General features: G+C 40.1%; 1 protein-coding gene across 1 annotated transcript in view; it reads right to left on the reverse strand.

Annotated features, from left to right (window-relative positions):
• The window catches only part of LOC116985899 (ras-related protein Rab-40C), a 40,227-nt gene that overhangs the window by 10,366 nt on the left and 5,176 nt on the right, over positions 1 to 24,685 (reverse strand). The window contains exon 2 of the mRNA XM_033041015.1: positions 1,947 to 2,007. Within this exon, the coding sequence (XP_032896906.1) occupies positions 1,947 to 2,007 (61 nt within the window). The remainder of the gene's footprint in view (positions 1 to 1,946; positions 2,008 to 24,685) is intronic.

Consider the following 24,685-nt stretch of genomic DNA (forward strand, 5'->3'; position numbering starts at 1 on the left):
GCAGAAGCTAGAATCATGAGCTATAAACAAACCGGTGGAGGAAATAGGTGGGTCAGGCATCATCTGTGGAGGGAAATTGACAGATGTCTGGGTCAGGTCAATTTTGAAGAAAGGTCCCAACCAGAAACTTAATCTATCCATTTCCCTCCACCGATCTTGCCTGACCTACTCAGTTCCTCCTGCGTCTTGTTTTTTATCCTTCAACTGACTTGGATTTGTCCCGAATCTGCAATTTACTCAAATTCCTGAGGGTCTCTCTTCTGAAAAAACTGAGAATCTGAAATAAAAGCCAGAAAATACTGAAATACTCAGCCAGGCACGGTGTTTATGTGCAGTGAAACAGAAAGGATTTTATTTGATCACCATAAAGTTTAAATGTTAGATTTCCAAGTTGCAAAGAAAGGGGAGGGGTGAAGGGAATAATTGAACTGTTTGAGATATACAGAAAACAAAAATAGATCAAATAACAAGTGGCTATAATGTCAGCTTGTTAACTGCTTCATCCATAAGCCACCCCCTTTAAGGTAGCCATTCACTATAATAGCTCACCGCTGAAATACCAAATCAACAGTGCTGGCTAGACACTTGAAATAATTTAAATGAGCAAGTTGGTATGCTGCCTCCACTGCAATCAAATATGGATGGGTTACTCATGCTTATTTCCGGGGACAGTAGATTTAGTCCACTGGTGTGCAATTGCATTTGCTCCGCTTGAATGCTAAATCCCTTAAGACATACAGTAGCCAATCTTTTGTTAAATTTATTCTGTCAATTAATTTCTCTTACCCTTCATCCTAGGACAAACTTCCCCTTACATCACTTTTCTTTGCCCAAGTTAGAAATGTAACAGGTTACACATTTGAGATAAACCATTCTACAGATAGATGCTGCTTGACCTGGAGCTTTTCCCAGCATCTGCTTATTCTGTAACATTGTATTCCACAAAGTAACAGCAAAGATTTGATTTGTTAGTAGATATGGTAATACAAATGTTACATGCCACCATTGAATGGTGTAAAAACTCAAGCACCTGAATGACTTGTGCATGATCCATTAAATCATTGAATTAGTCCATACAGTAGGGAAGGGACAAAAAAAGTTAACTTTACAACCTCAGAACATGCCACTGGCAAAGTGATTTACAATTATGTGAGTTTTGAAATGCAGTCACAACCGAGATGCACAGAATTGAGCACAATTACGTCTCATCAACTGCAATACATGGTGTCAATCTGTTCTAGTGATATTGATTAGAAAGAATACCAGAATTTTGTATCTACTCTTTGGTTAGTGTTATTGGCACTACTCTTTCACTTGATGACAGATAAGATGTCCATTTAAAACTCATCTGAACAGCAGCACATCCAAACAACAGAGTATTCCCATAGTACTTCCTGTCTGAACTCTGTAGTGGGGCCTAATCCCATAACCAGGCTAATGAGAGCGAGAATTTAAATTCCACCATGACAGCTCAAGAATTTGAAGTTTAGTTTACAATTAAGGTGTACAGATGCTCCCCGATTTACGATGCTTCGACTTAAGATATTTCCATTTTACGATGGTGCAAACGCTGGGCAACAGCAGCGAGCCGCAGTTCACTGCCGGTCACGTGATCAAATTGTATTAAATGCGTTTTCGACATGATATTTTCCATTTACGATGGGTTTATTGGAACGCAACACCATCGTAGGTCGAGGAGCAGCTGTACAATATACTAGGAGGCACTTCTGTCAAGCTCAACATTGAATGCCGAGGTGCCCGCTCCTGAAATGCTTTGACAGGCAGCTAATCACACCAACTACCAAAAGATGGAGAATTTGTGAATGTCTGAGACAATCAAAACCAAACTTCATTAAAAAAAAATTTAGATTAATAAAATTATTTAAAACACAGCAAAACGTTAAGAACAAAGGTGTTAGGGGAATATATATTTTTAAAGATCTTACCAGAGCTCTAGCTTTACACGCCTGCCATCCAACAGGATTGTAGTGGTCTTATAGTCAATTCCTGGAAAAGATAATACTGTATTTATGCTAACTTTTCAGTTTTAATGTAGCTTTGTACATTTTCTCCACATTATTTAAAACAATTACAAAAAACACCAATTCCACAAATTTTTCAAACAATTTTTACTTTGGCAAAAAATCTCAAATGCAAAATGTTATTAAATGCTTTACAACAATATAACATTTGATAGAGGAATGGATTTGTACCTGACCAAAAATATTGAAGGAAATTGTATAGAGGCAAAGAAAGTAGTGGAATAACTGCATTTCTTTTTAAACCCTGATCAAAACAGTGATGAGTGATACATTATTACTTTGATGCAACGTAATGTAGTTAATTTTTTCCAAAAAGCAATACAAGCAGAATGTGCCTGTGCGAAGTGCAACATTTGGTTGATTTGTTTTAAATACAATTCATCTACTAGATTACCGAAAATAAGAAAACAAAATGTTATTGCATCAGTTTAGCAATTAGTTTCTCACATGTGCTCATGTCAGTACTGGAATAATCACATTATATTAATCTCCTTTACTCTGATTTTGACAAACTCTAAAGCTCTTACGGTAAAGGCTTACATCCTCAATGCACCTGCCATTTTCAATTTGTTTCCATTCATATAACTAATGCAACAGCAAAAAGATGCATAATTGTCAAGAGTGGGTATATAACGTATTTTAATCCTTAATATTTAATTTTATATACTTCAGTTTTATATTGGAACTGCTTAATCTACTCCATTGAAATTACCTTGCACTTCTCCCCACAACTGCTTAGAACGTTTCATTTAACAGCTTTCTTTTCCTAACTTCAATAATTTCACATGAAAGAGGTATATTAGAAATAAATTGGACTCCACAAATCAATGTGGCTGTTTTTGAAAGATTCATCTGTTGTACCTAGACAGTTTGTCATGCTTTATTTAAAATATAAAGCCATAAAGCAATATAGCTATGTTAGTGATAAGCAGATGGCAAGTGTCCTGATGGAACAATTCATCTGCTATGCTCTGTGGGTTAAGATAGCTTCCATTTTGCAAGTGAAAATAAAGGATTTAGATGTAACAGCTGAACAGATGTTAATTTAGGCATGCAATTATATCCAGACTACACTCCATGAAAGTGATACGGACGTTCTGTCACATATTATCAGGACATCATGTTGTGTCCAGCTGCATTCATTATACTCTGCAATGCAAAAGGGATTTCATAGGAAGGTTAGGAAGATTATTGCAGATTTTGGATTACTGTGCAAAGAAACCTCCAAATAAAGGCAAATCTATTCCATCAGATTTAAAAACCACTGAAGTGTTTTAAAATGAACAAAATTGAAAGCTAACATTCCCATTCCCAGCACAGCACCAAAAAGGTAAAAACCAAGACGAATAATTTTTTTTAAAAAGCTGCACATCACAAATATCAGTCCCTTCTTGGTATTTAATTTCTTAACTCACATGATGCATTTGAAGGAGATTCTCATCAAATCTTGTTGTTGGAAAAAAGACATGGCAGAATTTTCAAGTGTGACATTTAAAAAAAAAGTAAGCAAATTGAAAGTTCTGAAGGAGATTCTCCTCTCGTCATTCTACACTATATAATGAATGCATAATGTGAGTCACCTACTAAATGTTCACCTGAAGAGTACCAAGAAAGATTGGGAAATCTACGCACAAGACATGAACTCACTGAACATCAAATATCTTATTAAAAGTTTTTTCTAATGGTTTGTCAAACCCAATTGGTGGGCGGCGCGACTTTCGTCAGCAGCGGCCTCTGCAGTCCGTCTGCGTTTTTATTATTTTATGTCTTATGTTTTTATGTAGTTTTTGTTATTTTTGTTGGGGTATGTGTGTGTGGGGGGGTTGGGGTAACTTTTAAATCTCTCCCTGCACGGGAGACCCGACCTTTTCTTTGTCGGGTCTCCGTTGTCGTTGGGGCTGCAACGAGGAGCGGCCTCCAACAGGAAGACCGGGGGCTGTGGTGCCGACTACTCACCGTCGCGGAGCTGGCCGAGTCCAGAGCGGGTGGAGCTGTGGTGGACGCTGCTGCGACCCGACCCCCGGAGATTCGGAGGCTGCAACTGCGGGTTTGGCGGACGGCACCGGGAGCCCGCTGGTCCCTGGAGGGAGACCGCTTTTCAGGGCTCCCGCAACGGCGACTTCTCCCGCCCGAGTTGCGGGGTTGAAGAGCTCCTGGAACGGGGCCTACATCACCGCCCCGCGCGGCTTGGAATGGCTGCGAGTCTCTGCGAGCGCGCGCCGGGGGCTCTAACATCAAGAACCCGGTGCGCGACCTTGCATCACCCGGCGTGGCTTTAATGGCCGCGGGACAATTCGCCATCGCCCGCCGGGGGCTTTGACTTTGACTCTGACATGGGGGAGGGAGAGTGCAGTGGAGAGATAAGTTTTTTTGGCAGCAATGTGATGGATGTTTATGTAAATTATGTTGTGTCTTGTGTCTATTTGTTTGTAATGTATGGCTAGAGAAACGACATTTCGTTTGGACCTCAAGGGGTCCAAATGACAATAAATTGAATTGTATTGTATTGTATTAATTATCTTCCTAGCAAACTGCACAATATAAATCCCTCACATAATATATTACAAAACATGACATTTTAAAAGATGCCCAATTTAATATTTTGTTTTTGTTTAATGATACTTTAAAAAAAGGCTTTCGATACCTGGTCTGCCAATTTAGAATTGTCTTTTGTGCTTAGTTTAGCCAGCTTGATGAAATCACTGCTGTTGGATGCCAGAGATTCCCAAGAATTGACAATAGGCTTCAGAATGATTAATGCCATTGAAATTGCTATATCGTTGTGAGATACTCATTTGAGACTGGAATGAATACTGATGCTGTGCCACAGACCAGAGACTCTGGGTCAATGATTAGTACTCTTTGTTAAATCATCAAATCATCTATCTCCCCATTACCAAAAAACATTAAATTAACGTTTATAAAAACGAGGATCATGGATAGCTAGCGTCTTTTTCCAAAAGACAAGCGATTTAAGGTGAAATAGGAGAAAATGAAAGGAGATCCAAGAGACATTTTTCCCCACACAGAGGGGAGTAGCTATCTGGAACAAGCTGTCAGTACAAGCAGTAGAGGCAAATACAACCACAATGTTTGGGTGGCATGTAAACAGGCACTTGGATAAGAAGGGTGTAGAGGGGTCCAGATACAATGCAAATAGATGAATGTGGAAAACAGCACAGTTGAGGTGGACTGAAAGGGCCCATTTTTGTGCTGTATACAACATTGTGCTATGAAATACAACATGACTAAAGACAAATAACTAATCCTTTTATCAGTGGATTCTATTGGAAATTGTACAGGATGTCTGCAATATTCACCTGGAAATTTATGTTACTGCAGTATTTCTCAAAAGAAAAAGCCGTAGATAAAACAGCACTGCAATAATCAAAATGCTTTTGAAACTAGTCCCTGCATTTCAGGATTCTCAATTTATGAGGCTTATGGAGCAAGGGAATTATTTTATTAAAAAATAATACTGCTTTTGCCTAAAATTAGGTTTGATATGGTTAAATTAGGGATGCTTCAAAGATGCATTCATAAACCAATTAGGTTAACTACAGGTCTCTGACAGAGCACAGTTCTTTGAAAAAAATGTATGAAACCTCGTTTAATGGCAGAGGTACATAAAAGGAGCAGAGGATTCCAGAAAACAAGATCCAAATAATAGTAGATAGACACAAAATGTTGGAGTAACTCAGCAAGCCAGGCAGCATCCCTGGAGAACATGAATACGCAGTATTTCAGGCCAGAACCCTTCTTCAGACCTGAAACTTCACCTATCCATGTTCTCCAGAGATGCTACCTGACCCGCTGAGTTACTCCAGCAATTTGCGTCTATCTTTGGTTGAAATCAGGATCTGCAGTTCTTTGCTATTACAATCCATATAATTGTATGTGTAAATTGCCTCAAATTTACATTTATCCACCGTTAGTCTCGCTAAAAGCCAAACTCACCACCATTTACCTCTCCAGCGCAAGAAAATGGACTGCAAAAATGAATTAAAGTTAGGCCTGTTATTAGCAGTACAAAGAGGTATTAGGGCATCACATTGGTGTTTATAATGATTGTGCCCTTTGAAACTAGTTAGCAATTAAGTAATAATGAATCCGCATATTCTATTTGGAAAACACACCTAAACAACTAAATTGACATATGCAAATGATTAAAAGATGTCTTAAATTGAACTCGTTATGGAATATATGGACCCACTAATTTACAGATAACATAATTGCCACACTGACCCTGCAATAATACTTGTTTTTCAAGACGCAGGATTGTTTAATTGTCAAATGCCTTGAGCCAGGACAATGAAATTCTGACTTACTGCAGATCTTGGTGGTGCAATTTAAAACACAGCTTTCACAAGTAGATACCAAGTTTGGTTCTTAAATTTCACTATTTAAAGCATCCAAACTGTCTTAAATCTGCAGTGTTTTATATTCCACTGGGGAGAAAATCTTAGAAATACACATTTAAATGAAGACGGGTCTCGATCCGAAACGTCGCCTATTCCTTTGCTCCATAGATGCTGCCTCACCCGCTGAGTTTCTCCAGCATTTTTGTCTACGTGCGATTTTTCCAGCATCTGCAGATCTTTCTTAAACATTTTTTAAATAGATAATTTCATGCACACTTGCTTTAAATAGATGTCCAAAATGCCACATTAAAGGTTGGTTGATCATACAATCATTTAACTGGCTAAGGAAATAGATAAATTGCCCCCACCCTCTTATTTCCCAGATGGTGCTGACCATGTGGCAATCAATTTCCACTTCAGCTATCTGTGATCTGGAATTAATTGCAGCTGAATGGCATGGGGAAAAAAAATCTGCTTCTGTATCTCCTGGGAAATGTTTTGCCACAGCAAATTTTGGGTCAGTGTTTTTTTTAATATACGGATCAAGTGAGATTGTTTTGTTTTTTTTGTTTTATTTAAATTTGCTCCAAAAGCTACTATCCACCAAATAATTACCTATCAATTAAGCAAAAGACTAAACAGAAAGCCTCAAATGGCCTGACAAAATATGACCCCAAAAAAAACGCAATAGAAGTGTACCAAAATGTAAGCCACACCACTTAGGTATGTTGCAAAGCCTACCTGAAGCGTCTTTGAAAATCTGCCGCTGCGGGTGTGCGCGATTTTGGCGCCGTTTAGAGGGGGCGGGTTTAAAACGCGATTTTCTCTAGGCTGTTCAAATCGAAGATGTTCAGCCTAGTTAATTATTAACGAAAAATCGCTGGAAGACCCCGTCGCAAAAGCTATTATTAGGTTTAAAGGCCTTGAATAATAGTTATAGTAGTTTAAAAATCAATCTCTAAACCCGCGACCGCCAGCAACCGCAGGGTCTCATAAAGCAAACCACAGAAGGTAGGTTGTATATTTTTACATTAAAAAGGGCTTCTAAAGATCCCGTTATACAAAGTTTAATATTGCGAGTAGCTCATTTTGGGCCCATTATATCGCGCAGTATTTTTCTGGGCATTTGGGGCACAAATCTACCGCAATGTGAACGTTCTAAACCAGCGCGTTCCACAGGGACCCACTGGAAAGCTGATTTAAATGGGCATTTATTTACAGCAATTGAACACTGAATTCCTTCCATTTGGCCTATAAATTAATGTAAATGAGATTTAAAAATCATGTTTTATTGTGAATTATTTGTGAATATTATTTGGACATTTAGGCTATTTAAAAATGTTAATCATTTATTAAGAAATGGATAGATGTTTAGATCTAGTAATTGAAGTCTGAAATTAGCTACAATTAGGTAACTAACTAATTATATGCTTTAATTTCAGGTCATCCAAGTAAGATTATTTTATATTTGTTTCAGAATGCTTCAATCTATGATAACTGAAAATTTCATTCAGTTCTCTTAATTTTTAAGAAAGTTATGGGCTTTTGACTGTTCACGATCACAACTTTTTTGTTATGTCCATAGAAAATCAATAGGGAACAAGATGCTCATTTCCGAGTATGAAAATGGCCATAACTTTTTAAATACTTGAGATATGAAAGTGAATTAGGTGTCAAATTAAACTTATTTTTATGCTTTATCTGATGGGATAAATTACAGACTTGATTTTTAAAATCTCAAAATTTTGTAACATTGCTACACCACTGGCCTTGTATAGTTCTGTATTGTTGTACTGCAAATAATGATATAGAAATAGATGAGCAAAAGTTGAGGGGGCTTAGAGGCTTAAGAGGAAAGAAAGATGAACTCACAGCATGCATTGGTTTGGGGGACTGGGATATTATAACCATAACAGAAACATGGCTGAGAGAAGGGCGAGAATGGCAGCTGAGTTTCATGGTATAGATACAAAAAGCGTGATAGAGATGCAGTTAAGGAGAGGGCAGGGGTGACCTTTTTGATCAGGGAGGACATAACTACAGTGCTCAGAAAGGATATTCTTGGAGAATTGTCCAGTGACGCTATATGGGTAAATATTAGAAACAGGAAGGGATCACTTTGATGAAACTGTATTATGGAAAGGATACTGACAATAAAACTTGGCACACCATGATGCAACGTTGTTGGTGAGATCATGTTTGGAGTACTGTGTGCAGTTGTTCAGCTATACGAAGGATGTCATTAAGTTGGAAAGGGTGCAGAAGAGATTCGTTACACCAAGATGTTGGATAGGCTGGGACCATTTTTGGAGCAAAGGAGTCTGAGGGGTGACCTAATTGAGGAGTGCACGCTCATGAGGGACATGAATAAAGTGAACATTCACAGTCTGTTTCCCAGGGTAGAGGATTCTAAAGCTAGAGGGCATAGGCCTAAGGCAAGGGAAGAAATTGAACAGGGATCACAGGAGCAACTTTTTCCCACTCAGGAGATGGTCTGTATCTGTAATGAGCTGACCGAGGAAGCTACAGAACACAATTATAACGTTTAAAAGACATTTGGACAGATATAGGTAGGAAAGGATTAAAGGGATAGGGGCCAAATGCAGGCAAATTGGACTAGCTCATTGGTCAACATGTATGAGGCGAGTCAAATGACCCTTTTCTGTGCTGTAAAACTATGACTATACTAGTCAGAGTTATACAGCAGAGAAAAAGTCCCTTCGACTCAGTATTGTAAGATCTAAATAGGTAAAGAGAATGAGATCAAAACTCTTTGTTTAAGAAGGAACTGCAGATGCTGGAAAATCGAAGGTACACAAAAATGCTGGAGAACCTCAGCGGGTGCAGCAGCATCTATGGAGCGAAGGAAACAGGCAACATTGCCCATTTCCTTCGCACCATAGTTGCTGCTGCACCCGCTGAGTTTCCCCAGCATTTTTGTGAGATCAAAACTCTTCTTCTCCACACAAATCTGAAGCTTCAGGAGTTGATAAAAATGTGTGGAGAATAAAACCAGCGAGCTTAACATAGGATTCGTGTAATTGGGTAGTTGATGGTCAGCACTGATTTGGTGATCCGAAGGGCCCGATTGTGCAGTATGACTATGATTCTAAACCAAAACAGTAACATTAAGATTAAGCTGGAATAAAGCAATGAAAGGTTACAGCTCAGGAGGAGGTAATTCGACCTGTCCACTTTGTACAAACTCTATATTTTGTGGCCCAGAAAAAGAGGCAATGAATGCAGGGGTGGAAAAGCAAACAATCAATGCTGGAAATGCAAGATACAAATCTCCATGCATTTCAAAATACTGTTTGAAGTCTCAATAAACAAAGCTGAAAATACTCAGTCAGGCAGGTGGAAAGAGAAATTAGAATTAATGTTTCAAATTGATCATCTTTCATCAGAATCAGCCAGTTCTAATACAATCTGGAAAGACTGGTTCTCTGAAATTGTTGATTTCAATGTAAAGTCCTGGGGGTAGTAATGAAATAACTTAGTTGGAGCAGTGCAAGACACTAAAAGAAAGGTCAGGGCGGAACTGGGGTGGGGAATTAAAGTGACAAGCAATTGCCAGTTCAAGGCTGTTCTTGTAAACTGAACAAACTGTTCTGTAATGTAGTCATACAACTTGCATGTGTTCTCCCATATAGAAATCACCATGTTGTGAGATCAAGTATGTACACTAAATTGAAATTCACTTTTTCCCCACCTCTCCTTTCACACAAAATACCCCACCATATAAAAACTTCCTAAGATAGGCACAAAATGCTGGAGTAACTCAGCAGGACAGGCAGCATCTCTGGAGAGAAGGACGGATGACGTTTCAGGTTGAAACCCTTCTTCAGGCTGAGAGTCAGGGGAGAGGGAATCTGGAGATATGGAAGGGTACGGTGTGAAAACAACAGATCAAAGCAGATGCTAAGGAATTGTGGAATGGTACATTGTTAGCTGAGGTGAAGGTGTCAAGGTGGCATACAATCAGTAAACTTAATCAGAAGGATGGTGAAACTAGTCAGAGAACTAGGGTTGGGGAGAGATGGAGAGGGAAAGCAAGCGTTCCTTGAAGTTAAAGATTTAGATTCAGATTCAATTTAATTGTCATTGTCAGTGTACAGTACAGAGACAACGAAATGCATTTAGCATCTCCCTGGAAGAGCGACATAGCAAATGATTTGAATAAATAATAATAAGTGTCCGGCGGGGGAGGTGATTGGCAGTCACCGAGGTACGTTGTTGAGTAGAGTGACAGCCGCCGGGAAGAAGCTGTTCCTCGACCTGCTGGTTCGGCAACGGAGAGACCTGTAGCGCCTCATGGATGGTAGGAGGGTAAACAGTCCATGGTTGGGGTGAGCAGTCCTTGGCGATGCTGAGCGCCCTCCGCAGACAACGCTTGCTTTGGACAGACTTAATGGAGGGGAGCGAGGAACCGGTGATGCGTTGGGCAATTTTCACCACCCTCTGCAATGCCTTCCGGTCGGAGACAGAGCAGTTGCCATACCATACTGTGATGCAGTTGATAAGGATGCTCTCAATGGTGCAGCGGTAGAAGTTCACCAGGTTCTGAGGAGACAGATGGACCTTCTTCAGTCTCCTCAGGAAGAAGAGACGCTGGTGAGCCTTCTTGATCAGAGTTGAGGTATTGTGGGTCCAAGAGAGGTCGTCGGAGATGTTGACTCCCAGGAACCTGAAGCTAGAAACACGTTCCACCTCCGTCCCGTTAATGTGGATGGGGGTGTGCGTGCCGCCTCTGGACTTCCTGAAGTCTACAATGAGCTCCTTGGTCTTCTTGGAGTTAAGGGCCAGGTTGTTGTCAGCGCATCATGCTGCTAAGTGCTGGACCTCCTCCCTGTAGGCCGACTCATCGTTGTTGCTGATGAGGCCAATCACCGTTGTATCACCGTTAATATTCATACCGCTGGGTTGTAAGCTGCCCAAGCAAAATATTCCTCCAATTTGCATTGGGCCCCACCCTGATAGTGGATGAGGCCCAGGATAAAAAGGTTAGTATGGGAAAAGGGAGGGGGGGGGGGGGGGCGGGTAACCAGGAGATCGCGTAGGCCTAGGCGGACTGAGCAGAGGGGTTCAGCGGAACAATTGCTGTGAAAACTTCCTAAATTTGCTTGCCTGAGATTTGCCATGTGCTATCATGTGAATCCATTTGTTTACACAAGTAAGGTCAATAACGGCAGTTCATGTGGAGACAAATAAGCTTACTCAAGAGAAGTATCTTCTTCTACAAACAATAGACAATCTATTAAGGTAATGGCTTCATATCCTTGGATAAAGCAAGACATACAGAATAGTAAAACCAGGATTTGCCCAACACCCTTCATAGTACTTTTCTTTGAATATATTATTTTTAGTTTAGTTTAGAGATACAGGGCGGAAACAGGCCCTTCGGCCCACCGAATCCGCAACGTCCAGTGATCCCCGCACATTGACACTATCCTACACAAATTAGGGGCAATTTACACTTATACCAAGCCAATTAACCTACAAACCTGTACGTCTTTGGAGTGTGGCAGGAAACCCAAGATCTCAGAGAAAACCAGCACAGTTCACGGGGAGAATGTACAAACTCCGTACAGACAGCACCCGTAGTCGGCATCGAACCCGGGTCTACGGCGCTGCAAGCACTGAAAGGCAGCAACTCTACTGTTGCGCCACCATATGATACAGTACTGAAGACTTATTCAATCCCTAGGAAGACACATAAAACTGCAGATGCTGAATTTGAGCAAAACACAAAGTGCTGAAGAAATTCAGCAGGTCACAAGGCATCTGTGGAGGGAATGGACAGACAACATTTTAAGTCAGAGAATGTTGAGGAAAAACTAGTTTTTAGTATGCATTTATGTTATAATAAAGGTGATGAGTGTTTAAAAAAAAAATACAATTCCAAGTATTATTAAATGTTTGTGGATGCCATAACATTGACTGCTGTGTTAGTCAGGGAGCCTGGGTTGAGATGGGAGTGATCACTAACTGTCAAAGTATATCAGCAAATGCAGCAAGCTCTCTACACTGAGATAACTCCTCTGCAGTCTGCCACAAAGTATAGGCCTGTGCCTGGAGCTATGCCGCAAGATGCAATGTCGCCCAGGGACAGATTGTCATTGATTTGGTAACGACAGAATGCTCCATTACAGAGAAAGCTCAAATTTTATTGACAACAAATGAAGGAGACCATAACCTTCAAATGTTCATCATGCAAAGTAACTGGTCAGGTTGAAGCAGCTTGTGACAGGATGTCCTGTTTCCTGGAAGCCAAGAGTTGTGTGTTAACAAATTCAAAACAATTACTAATTACCGTCGGGATATTTTAATTCTGCTCTTGTGCATTCACAGAAACATCTGGAATCCGGCAAAAGGTAACATAATTCCTTTCTATAACAAGATCGGCTCATAACACTCTGCAAAGGTACTAGCAAATTGCAGGCACTTCTTTTAAAATTTATGGTGACAGTCTATCAATCTAGAATTACATCCACGGCTTGCAAAAATTACTTTAAAACAGAACTGATTTATTTTTTTTTGCGATTTATTTAACTATGGCCTAATGTCCACATCTGATGTGTCTATACAGAAGTGCTCATAAAAAGATAATCTTAGTAGGGCCATTTCAAAATTAAATGCAATCTTATCTTCAAAATTCAGCTTGTTTCACAAGCCAAAATGTGAGATATTGACCTAGTATGTTTGCTTTTATTGCAAATTATGCAGCCATAATACATTTCTTTAAATTTAATTCCAATGATTTTTCTATTGGTCATCTCCAACTTAGTAACTGGAATGCCTTTGGTCTGGGTTTCAATATTTTTTATTTTATTAATTCCTATCTGTACACACATTACACCAACTCCTACTGGTTCCCACTCAACTGTTCATTATCTAAACTAATCAGGTTCATTTGCAAATGGGCTCACCACTCCAAATCGATCTTTTGTCAAACCACAGCCAGTTGACGAGGCATTGATTAACATAAACTAGTACTGAAAACACGGAAAATGGAAGAAATGTCAAATCCTTTTCTTCCAGAGATCGTACCTTCTACACACTCAACCTCTCAATCCAACTCCACCAGTTTGTCCTCAATATTATCCCTCAATTAAATGCAAATGCTTTACTGCTGCCAAAATCCCTTCCAGTTTCTAATCATTCAATTTCCCATCATTCAAGCTAGCTGACATAATGGTTCCATTTCCTTACATACACTCCCACTGTACTATTTTTTTCGGCTCAAATCTGTCCAGCATCCAGTTTTCTCATTGACATCCTTTTCAAATATCCATTCTTCTTTAATCTCTCAAAATATTTTACTGCCTCAAAGATCTGAATTAGTCACGCACAATTCCTTTTTCAAAACCATCCAGATCTACCTTTTTCAAAGCACCATAAAGGTCCTTGCCATTCTGCACTTCAGCTAACCACTTCACTGTCTCAGTGACAACTTATTACAAATATTGAAAGAGTCACAATTTTCTATCAGTTTCAGAAAGTCCATGTTTAATCATAAATTCCCATATCAAAAGGCTTTAATCATTTTTCCAGCCACATGGGAAGCATTGACTTCAGAAAGGTAATGTGGCAATGATTATTGAATAGACCATGCAGTATTCCAGAAAAAAACCTGTCCAGTAAAAAAAGAAAATGCTGAAAGGATGTGGCGAAACACCCAGTTATTCAAGATTCAATTTAATTGTCACATGTACACATTTAAGGTACCGTGAAATTTGAGTTACCATACAGCCATACTAATTAAAAAGCAAAAATACACACAGCACACAAAATAAACATCCACCACAGTGGAATCAACATTCTTCGCTGTGATGGAAGGCTACAAAGTTCAGTCACCTTCCTCCTCTGTTCACCCATGTTCGGGGCCTTTGAACGGTCCGCTGTTCAAGCCCTCTCGTCAGGATGATCGAAATTCCAGCGTCGGGACAGATCGGAACATTCCGCCGCATGGAGCGCCCGAGTCGGCTGCTTCACGGTGTTAAATTCCACAGGCCCCGCGGCCCCAACATTGGCGATCCTCGGTAAAAGATTCCAGGCTCCGCGATGGTAAGTCTGTGCCGCACTCACGGCTTGAAGCTCCGGGCCGGTCTCCAGGAAAGGACGCACCACTCCACATTGTAGGCCGCGAGGGGGGGTGACACACCTCATCTCCATGGCAACTTACATTGGCCAGAGCGATATCCTCCTTTAGCCTTTCCTCATTCTCTGAAAGTTAAATTCTACTCGTTTTTTCCTGCCCTTAAATGTTAAAACCATTTCCTTTTCCATGCTGTTTAACCCGTTAGCATTTCCAGCAATTCGTTTTCCTTCCCAAACTTCCAGCATCTGCATTTTATTTTTAGGTTTCATTTATTTTCTGATAAAACAAGTCACAAATTCACAATAAATTACAATCTTCGTTTGTAGATGTAATGCAAAAAAGTCTTCATTGGCTGTTTTATAATAAATTAATGTCTTATTTTTCAACGCCATCTGAGACTATCACTGCAATTGCAACTGAGTGCCAAAATGAAAAAGGACCGTATGAGCAACATGAGTACCAAGATAACTAGCATTATTAACTGAGCCTCTTGATCCGATGCAATACGTGTTTCACACATTAATAACTGGATCAAATAATCCTTGGGGCTGCTCCCAACCTCACTTGTTCTCGGGTATTACAATAAACAAAACTCATTTTCAAACTTTTCCTGAAAACGTATGGCAGATACACACTGCTATGTAAGGTTATACGATACAACAAAAGTCTCATTGCCGTGATTAGATCTGGTAGACTTCCAAAGACTGGAATCAAAAATTAACTGGGAAAAGTGGCACAAATCCATTTGATGCATTGCCTGTATTGCTAGTTAAGCAGAAAAAAAGGATTTGCTTTTGTACTTTGAATATCTGCTTCACAACCAAACTACTTCAAAGAGAATTGTCTGTATGTACACAAACCAAACTACTATTAAACCCATAGCGAATTATTTTTTTAAAAAAAGAAGCAAAAATGGAGTTAAAAGAGCACTGGCTTTGCAAGGTCACTGATAAAACAAAATCTTCCATGAGGCAATTCAATTAGATCCTTTAAACTATTTGATTTTTGTTAAGTCCTTGATATATTTACGAGGGGTAATTGGATATTCCTTTGACTAATATAGCTGGAAATGGGTGAAGTTCGTAAAAAAGTAACACTATTACCCAATGGTAGCAACAAGAAAAGGGCAAGAACTAAATGGTGGGGATCTTTGATGATAGATGCTGCCTTCGTGGGGCAGCACCTCATGTAGATGCTTTCGATAGTGGGGTGGGCTGTACCACTGATGGCAGGGCTAAGTCCACCACTCTCTGCTACCTTTTGTGTTCCTGTATGTTGGAACTGCTATGTGTGTAAGTGATAATTTTAGTTTGTGTCCAAGATGGCTGTCGGAAGGGAGAGTGTACGCTGGCGCGGTTTAGCTGCCGCTGCTCTCTCTTCACATTGTGTTTTTGATTTTTTTTGTCTTTGGATCGAATTCTGTCTTTAATTTGTGTATTGGTGATGTCTTTATTATTTATTTTACTCCGATTATATGTTTTTTTACTCTTGTTAAATTCTGTAAGGTGTCCTTGAGACTTTTGAAAGGCGCCCACAAATAAAATGTATTGTTATTATTATTATTGCAACCAATAAGTATACTTTCTACAATGCATCTGTGGAAGTTTATTAGTTTTTGCATGCATACTCCAATTTGTTTTGCCTGCACAGGTCTTTGCCTCTCTGCCAGGTATACTGTCAGGGACGGACACTTTGCATGGATTCACCCCCTTGAAGGATGCTCTGACTATCTTACATCAATTATAGAGAGCCTTGAAAGGACCATATTTGGAATACTGTTTGGTATCAGAGACCCTTCATCAGAACTGTTGCCAAATGTTAAGTAGTGTAAATTAGATAGAAAAAGACAGAGTGCTCGAGTAATTCAGCAGGTCAGACAACATCTCTGGAGAACATGAATCAGTGACGTGTGCGTATAGAAAGCAGGGGCTGGACAAAGCCTGGCAGGTAATAGTGAGATACAGGTGAAAGGGGGTTTGATAGACAGGTGGTTAAACAAAGGACAGATACGAAAATATTGTGTGTGAGACGATGGAAGAGCTGTGAATTGTGAAGCTAGAGGTAGGCGAAAGGGGAGGGGGAGAAGAAAGTGAGGGTCAGAAATAGGTGCAAGTACAACTTAGGCACGGAGGGGGTGGGGTGGTGGTGGTGAAGACAGGGAGGGTGGGTGAGGGGACCCCATGTGCTCCACCTGCTCCCCCCCCCCCCCCCACCCCACCCCACAGTACCTACAAGCCTTCCTCTACATTCATAATTTGCAACTCTTCAATCTCTGTCTCATACTTTGTCTTTTCATCCCTGGCTTTTGTCCAGGGAATGGACAAACTGGCAACTTAGAGACACGCACATACAAATGAAGTGCCATAATATTAATAATTTCAAAAATTGAACGTACATACATACTACTTTCCTTTCTCTTTCCACTAATTTATAGGGCTATATAGCATGTAAACAGTCCCTTTGGTCCAATTCGGCCATACTGACCAAATTGGTGTTCTGTGTTAGTCCAATTTGCCCACATTTGGCCTAGAGCCCTCTAAACACTCTATCTGTATCTACCCAGATGTATTTTGAAAGCCCATTTTTATAGCTTCCTCTGGCAGTTCGTTCTAGATACAGACTAATCTCCGAATGGCCCAAGGCCTCTCTGAAATATCACCCCTCTCATCTTAAGCCTAAGCCCTTTAATTTTATAACCCTCTACCCTGGGAAAAAGACCGAGCATTCACTTTATTCGTGACCCTCACGATTTTGTATACTTCAAAAAGGTTATTCCCTCAGACTCCTACGCTCTAACGAAAAAAGTCTCAGCTATCCAGCCTCTCCATGTAACTCAACCCCACAAGTCCTGGTAACATCCCAGTGAACTATTTTGTAATTCTTCTTCATCAGTCTTATGTGCTTTTGATGCTATTCATTACAGCATCTGGCAGGTTTGTTACTACGAGTGATTTTTGTGTACTTACTGACTTATGGACATCTTTAAAAGTGGAACTGGTTCATTACATGCAGAAGGCCTGCATAATAACAGTTTTTAGTAATTTGGAAAATTAAAGCATTCATTTATATACACTTTCCTCTTTGGGAATTTCTCTGTAGTATTTTACTTTCTATTAAAATTACCATTATTTTCAAGACATTCACATTCTGAACATGAACATCATTACATTTACGTGCTCAAATACACTACCATTTAGAATTTCTGGAACTCTCAATTCAAATATTCATTAACCTCAAAGTACAAAAATTGAAATAAAGCCCACAGGAGAAATAAGAGTGATGGAAAGTACATAGAAAACAGGAAATTCTCAAACAATTTTGACATGGATCAGATGTGCCCATTAAGTGTGTCCACTCAAATAGGATTATAATATCCACTCTTAATTATTTGAAGCTCATATTTCAAGAGGTGATTAGATCCTAAAATGCTGAAAGGCTTCATTCCATCTGCCAGATGAGACATTGCAACATTTCTTTAATCTAGATGATCAGTTTTGTAAAACCTTTTGAAGCCGTTATAAAAAATTCTCCTTTTGAGCCAAACCCATTAAGCGTCATTCCCCAAGGCAAATATTGGGTTCCATGGTCTCAAGAGAAGCATCGTAGATTTGCAATCAAAAGTCAGTTATTTTAAGTTTATCCATTTGAACTTTAATTTTTAATTAGAATTAAAAACTGTTTTGATTATACAAGTTATACAAATCTATTATTTTACCTTCAAATAATCGTTTCTAATAAAACAACCTGTGATTTTACAGTTAATGTAATAACCACAGAATCTGTGGAATCCGATAGTGAAAGCTATTTTGTCAATAGCTATTTTCAACATTTAATTGCCATGATAATGACCAGAAAGCCAATTTTTATATAGAGCACTCTTTAAAAAAGTATAATAGGTGCCAAATCTCTTTTTGACGTTTACATCTTTAAAAATAAACTAGCTCAGAAACACAATTTTTTGATATGAACAAATAAGGAATTGTTCCTTTCAAATGCTAACACAATATTACAGAGACTATATATAGATTAATAATTATATTTGAATCACATTAAATTGGGGGAAATTATCTCACAGGCCATATCCACGATGTAGAGAATTAGCAACATAAACACAAAAGAAAACCTCAGATCAGGACAGACATGTAATTAAATGCTTATCACAGTAGTACAATACAGGTGCACAACCTTTTATCCGAAAGCCTTGGGACCAGACACTTCTCGGATTTCGGGAATTTTTCGGATTTCCGAATGGAAGATTTTTAGCGTAGATTAGGTAGGTAGCGCGGGCGGCTTGAAAAGTCTGGAGCGGCTGCCTCCTCCCCGGAGACCGGGGAATCATTATAAATCATTGCTTAAATGTTAGTCAGTTAGTTTGGAGGGATTTTATGTGGGGGGGGGGGGTGAAGGGGGAAACTTTAATTCTTAGTCCCCTACCTGGTCGGAGAGGCGGGGAGCGGGCAATGCCTTACCGGGTCGCCGTGCAGTAAGCTCCGGAGCGCTGTGGCCGCCGACTCCCAACATCGCGGAGCTGGGGGCTGCGGGCGTCGCCGGTTGGAGCTCCGACCCCGGCACCTCCATCCCTGGCTGCGCGGCCGGACGCCCGCAGCCCCAGCTCCGCGATGTTGGGAGTCAGCGGCGTCGCAGCGCTGGGATACCAGCGGGGAGCGGGCAATGCCTTACCGGGTCGCCGTGCGGTAAGCTCCAGAGCACTGTGGCCGCCGACACACATCGCGGAGCTGGGGCTGCGGGCGTCCGGCCGGGGGCCGCGCTGGGTTTGGAGCGCCGCGCAGCCAGGGGTAGAGTTGCCGGGGTCGGAGCTACAACCGGCGCCGCCCGCAGCCCCAGCTCCGCGATGTTGGGAGTCGGCGGCCACAGCGTTCCGGAGCTTACTTCACGGCGACCCGGTAAGGCATTGCCCGCTCCCCGCCTCTCCGACCAGGTAGGGGACTAAGAATTAAAGTTTCCCCCTTCCCCCTTCACATAAAAGCCCTCCAAACTAACATTTAAGCAATGATTTACAGATGTTTAAGTGTCTCCCCGGTCTCCGGGGAGGAGGCAGCCGCTACAATAGTACAGACCTGGGTTGACCGTGGGTCGTTTCGGGTCAAGTTTGGCGCCAAACGCGAGCTTTGGTGTGCAGAGGACATCCTGGAAAAAATGTCCGGTTTTCGGAGCTTTTCGGTTTCCGGAACTCCGGATAAAAGGTTGTGCACCTGTACAAAGAAAGTTACCTCCGCTGTTCACTAAGCTGATCAAAATAAGCTGCTGCACACCGAATGCAGCAGAAATCAGAACACATTTCACTCAAAATATCCATGGTTTGGCAAGATGATTTATTTTATCAATGCACATCAGTATACATTAAAGTCACAAAATAGAAACTGAATGACAATGATCACTCGCTGAGTTCCTCCAGCATTTTTGTCTACCTTCGATTTTTCCAGCATCTGCAGTTCTTTCTTAAACTGAATGACAATGATCTTGGGTTACTGCTGAAGTTCTGCATGCAACTTTTCATACTGCCACATTTACTGGGAATTTTCTGGTTCTATACTGCACAATCTGGCAGTGGACCCAGGAACTTGCTAAGATTCCACTGCACAAGTGCGAGAGAATTTGCTCTCTGATCATGCACCAGTTTAGTACATATTTAGAAGGGTTGACTTTAAAAAAAAAAAAAAAAATGTTGACAGATGGCAAAGGGGCATAGATTTCCTTGTCAGTCAAAGGTTTCCAGCGGAATTTCATCAATGGTGCTGATCTGGTCAGCCAACATCATGACTACATTGTTAAGAGCCCGTTGCATCAATTGCCAATTCCAACACCTCCTTTGCCTTTTCACAGCTTAACTACACTATCTCAACCATATTTCCCACAAAATTGCTGACTACCTAACATCCTTTACAGTTTGCACATCAATGATTTGCTTTCTCATTGGATTCTATACATCTGTCGCATCTATTATTAACATCCTTCTTTGAATACTATCCATGACCCTTCTCCCTTACAAATTTCCACTCCAGCTGCAAAATCATTTTTTCTTCCTCCTAGGTCCTTGAAAAGTGTTTTCCCTCCGAATCAAAATACCTTTCTGAAAACTCCTATTTCTAACTGTCCTGCCATAATGAAGTCATTGTGATTTGATAAAAACAGTATGGATATGACAAAGACAAAAATTTGTGATATCTTCCTCAAAACCTTGACATGACTAACCACACCATCCTTGTTAAATTTACATCCAGCCAGAAAACTACCTGCAATAGCTCTGATCTCCACACATTTTCATCTGATGTATTATCCCTCCATTACAAAAGAATGTATTGTTTGATCCATCCATTTTCTCATCTTGCATAAACAATCAGTCTTTACCCATATATGATATGATATCCAGCATTACTTCACTGACTCTGTGGTTGCTCCAACGTTTGTTATTGGGCAGAATACGATTAAAAGTGTCCTGTCATTCACAATTGGAAACAAATAACTCCTCACAACTTTGATGCCAAATGGCTAGAAGATACCTTGTATAAAATCTCACTGTCATTGCCTATTTCTATTCCCTCCTCGCCACAGCATCACGGCACACACCCCAGTTGATCTACTATTGAGATAAAATCTGCTTTGTTTATATCAACAGACTATTCCTGTAGAGAGTCTCCCTCGTTTATGCTCCAAAAACGAGATCATTCAAATTATTTGGGACTTTCCCCAACTCAAACAAAATTCTATTTACCCATCATCTCACAAATCACTGGCACAGTTAAGTAACAACCAAATTATAAATTTGGATAATTTAAAAAACCCTGTTCAATTTCCATTGAAAAATTATCTCTATCCAAGTTTTTGGTCACCTCCCATAGTATTTCCCTCATGGTTCAGTATCAAATTAAATGTAACATGCATTTGACTATTTTGGATAACATACCATATAATTATGCACAAAAAGTAGCCGAATCTTTATTTTCCTTTTCCATCAGGAAGTTGTGCAGGTATATTGAGATCACCAAGCCATCGTACACACTAAAGTGCAGATTTTATGGATTAAAAATGAAAAATGATTTACTATAAATGAATTCAAGGAAACATTACGTTAATAGATTTCTGTTTCCCATTTCAAGTAGTATTTTTCTGATATAGGAGCAGGGTTGTCTCGATGACTAATGAGCAAACACCTGCACATGTCAAGTGTGGTTATGTCATATATGTCCTTAAATAGTACTGATGATTAGAGGTTTAAAAACATGCAGCAGGCTGCAGTTTTTGTTAGTCCAAATTTTAAAAGGAGCTTATTGCCACGGGGCAAATTTGTTTCCCTGGGACAGAATTTGCTTTTAAACAAGAATATTTCCACCCATAGGATAAAAGCCTAAATTGCAACTTAATCCCAAAATATTTTACAATTGTATCGATGAAAATCATTAAGATTTACTTTAAATCTAATTGCGCCATTAAATTCTGCTTTAAAATCAAAAGACAGGGAATTAAGATAAACCTAAATTCACTTAGGTACAGAACAAGAGGTGATTTTATTAAGAGAGATTCTGAGACAGACTGACAATGTGCATAAGTATGATGCCAGCTGAAGACTCTAGAACTAGTCACAGGATGCTCGGTTAGACATACAACAGCACCCCACAGGACAGGCCCTCTGACCCCCAGTTCCCGTGTTAAACTCGATGCCAAGTTAAACTCAGCCTGAACATGATCTATATCCCTCCATATCCCTATCCAAAAGCTTCTGAAATATCACTCACGTAGAATTTTGTGTAAACAAAATTTTACTCCCTACTAACCTTAAAAATGGTGGAAATCTTTAGAATTCCCTACCCTAAAGTGGCATGCATGTTTTCTTGTTAGGATTTTTAGATATTAAATGTAATCAAATGATAGGTTGAGGAATGAGCAAGCCAAACACCATGCCAATTTAAACTAGTCTCACAGCACAGGATCTATATCCCTACATTCTAAACCCACTCATCTTCTTCACCGACTGCCTCTTAAATGCTGCTCTCATACCCACTTCCACTACTTTAATGGCAGAGCATTCTAGGCATCTTCCATCATGCAAGAAAACTTGTATTATGGATCTCCTTTAAAACTTTTACCCTCTCATATTCAATCCATTGTCTCTAGCATTTGAACATTCCACCCCAGGAAAAAGACACTATCTACCCTATCTATGTCTTTCATAATATTTTATACTTTTATTAGGTCATTCTTTAGCATCCTGTACTCCAAAGAAAACAATCCAAGTTTGTCTAACCTCTGCTCATAGAGGTACGCAACATCCTGTTGAACTTTTGCACTCTCTCCAAAGCTCACACATCCTTCCTGTAATGTGGTGAACATATTTACATACAATACTACAAATATGGCTCAATCCAACCTCTTTACTGAAGCAACACGACTTCCTGACTTTTGTACTCAATGCCCTGGCAGGGAGCTACAGACTTGCACTCCATGATTAAACTGTATGCTTTATACAAGTCCTGCCATTCACTGTATAAATTTGAACTCTCAAAAGGAAAAAAAGATTCATGGGCAAATACATGCACAGTATCACTGGCTTTTGTATACAGTTCTCTAACGTACTTGTCTCCTCTGCCTGTTAACATTCTAACAGATGATACCAGGAATACATTTTTTAATAGGGCAAGGCCATTGACAGAACTTAAATTATATAGTGCCCTATAATTTTTGGGACAAAGACCCATCATGTATTTATTTGCCTCTGTACTCCCCAATTTGAGATTTGTAATAGGAAAAAAAAAAAAATCACATGTGGTTAAAGTGCACATTGTCAGATTTTAATAAAGGCCATTTTTATGTCACATTTGGTCACATACTCCATGTTTATAGCAAGAACGTACGTTTGTATGTTGAAAAACAGCAAAAGTGAAGAAATCAGCTATCATACTTTAGAATAAAATTACTTTCTAAATTTCATGTAACGTTTGTTATGGTGGACACCAAATATAAAGTGTAAAAGTATGCTTGTGTTGGGGGCTAGTCCCCTTCAGTTTTCTCATCAGCATATAAAAGGCATCCTCAATTGGGTTCGGATCAGGTGATTGACTTGGCTACTCAAGAATTTACCAATTTTTAGCTTTGAAAAACTCCTTTGTTGCTTTAGCAGTATGTTTGGGATCATTGTCTTGCTGTAGAATTAACGGCCGGCCAATGAGTTTTGAGGTTTGAGAAGGAACTGCAGATGCTGGAAAATCAAAGGTAGATATAAATGCTGGAGAAACTCAGTGGGTGCAGCAGCATCTGTGGAGCGAAGGAAATAGGCAACATTTCAGGCCGAAACCCTTCTTCAGGAGAAGAAGGGTTTCGGCCCGAAACATTGCCTACTTCCTTCACTCCATAGATGCTGCTGCACCCGCTGAGTTTCTCCAGCATTTTTGTCTCCCAATGAGTTTTGTGCCATTTGTTTGAACTTGAACAGATAGGGTAAGTCTATAGACTTCAGGATGCAGTTGTACCATCAATGAAAATAAGTGAGCCAGTACCGTCAGCAGCCATACATATCCAGGCCATAACACCCCCACCATCGTTGTTTCCCCGATGAGGTGGTATGCTTTGGATCTTGGGCAGTTCCTTCTCTCCTCCATAGTTTGCTCTTGCCATCACTCTGATATAAGGTAATCTGTTCTCCTCTGTCCACAAGACCTTTTTCCAGAACTGTGGTTGCTCTTTTAAATACTTCTTTGCAAACAGTAAGTAACCCTGCCATCCTATTTTTGCAGCCAATCAGTAGTTTGCATCTTGCAGTGTAGCCTCTGTATTTCTGTTCATGAAGTCTTCTGCGGACAGTGGTCATTGACAAATCCACACCCGACTCCTGAAGAGTGTTTCTGATTTGTCGGACAGGTGTTTGGGGATTTTTCTTTGTTATAGAGAGAATTCTTCTGACATCAGCTGTGGGGGTCTTCCTTGGCCTGCCAGTCCCTTTGCGATTAGTAAGCTCATCAGTGCTCTTTCTTCTTAATGATGTTCCAAACAGTTGATTTTAGTAAGCTGAAGGTTTGGCTGATGTCTCCAAGTCTTATTCTTGTTTCTCAGTCTCATAATGGCTTCTTTGACTATCATTGGCACAACTTTGGTTCTCATGTTGATAAACCGCAATAAAAGTTTCCAAAGGTGATGGAAAGACTGGAGGAAGGACTATGTGCTGAGAG

This window comes from Amblyraja radiata, chromosome 22, assembly GCF_010909765.2.
Source record: "Amblyraja radiata isolate CabotCenter1 chromosome 22, sAmbRad1.1.pri, whole genome shotgun sequence".
Taxonomy (NCBI): domain Eukaryota; kingdom Metazoa; phylum Chordata; class Chondrichthyes; order Rajiformes; family Rajidae; genus Amblyraja; species Amblyraja radiata.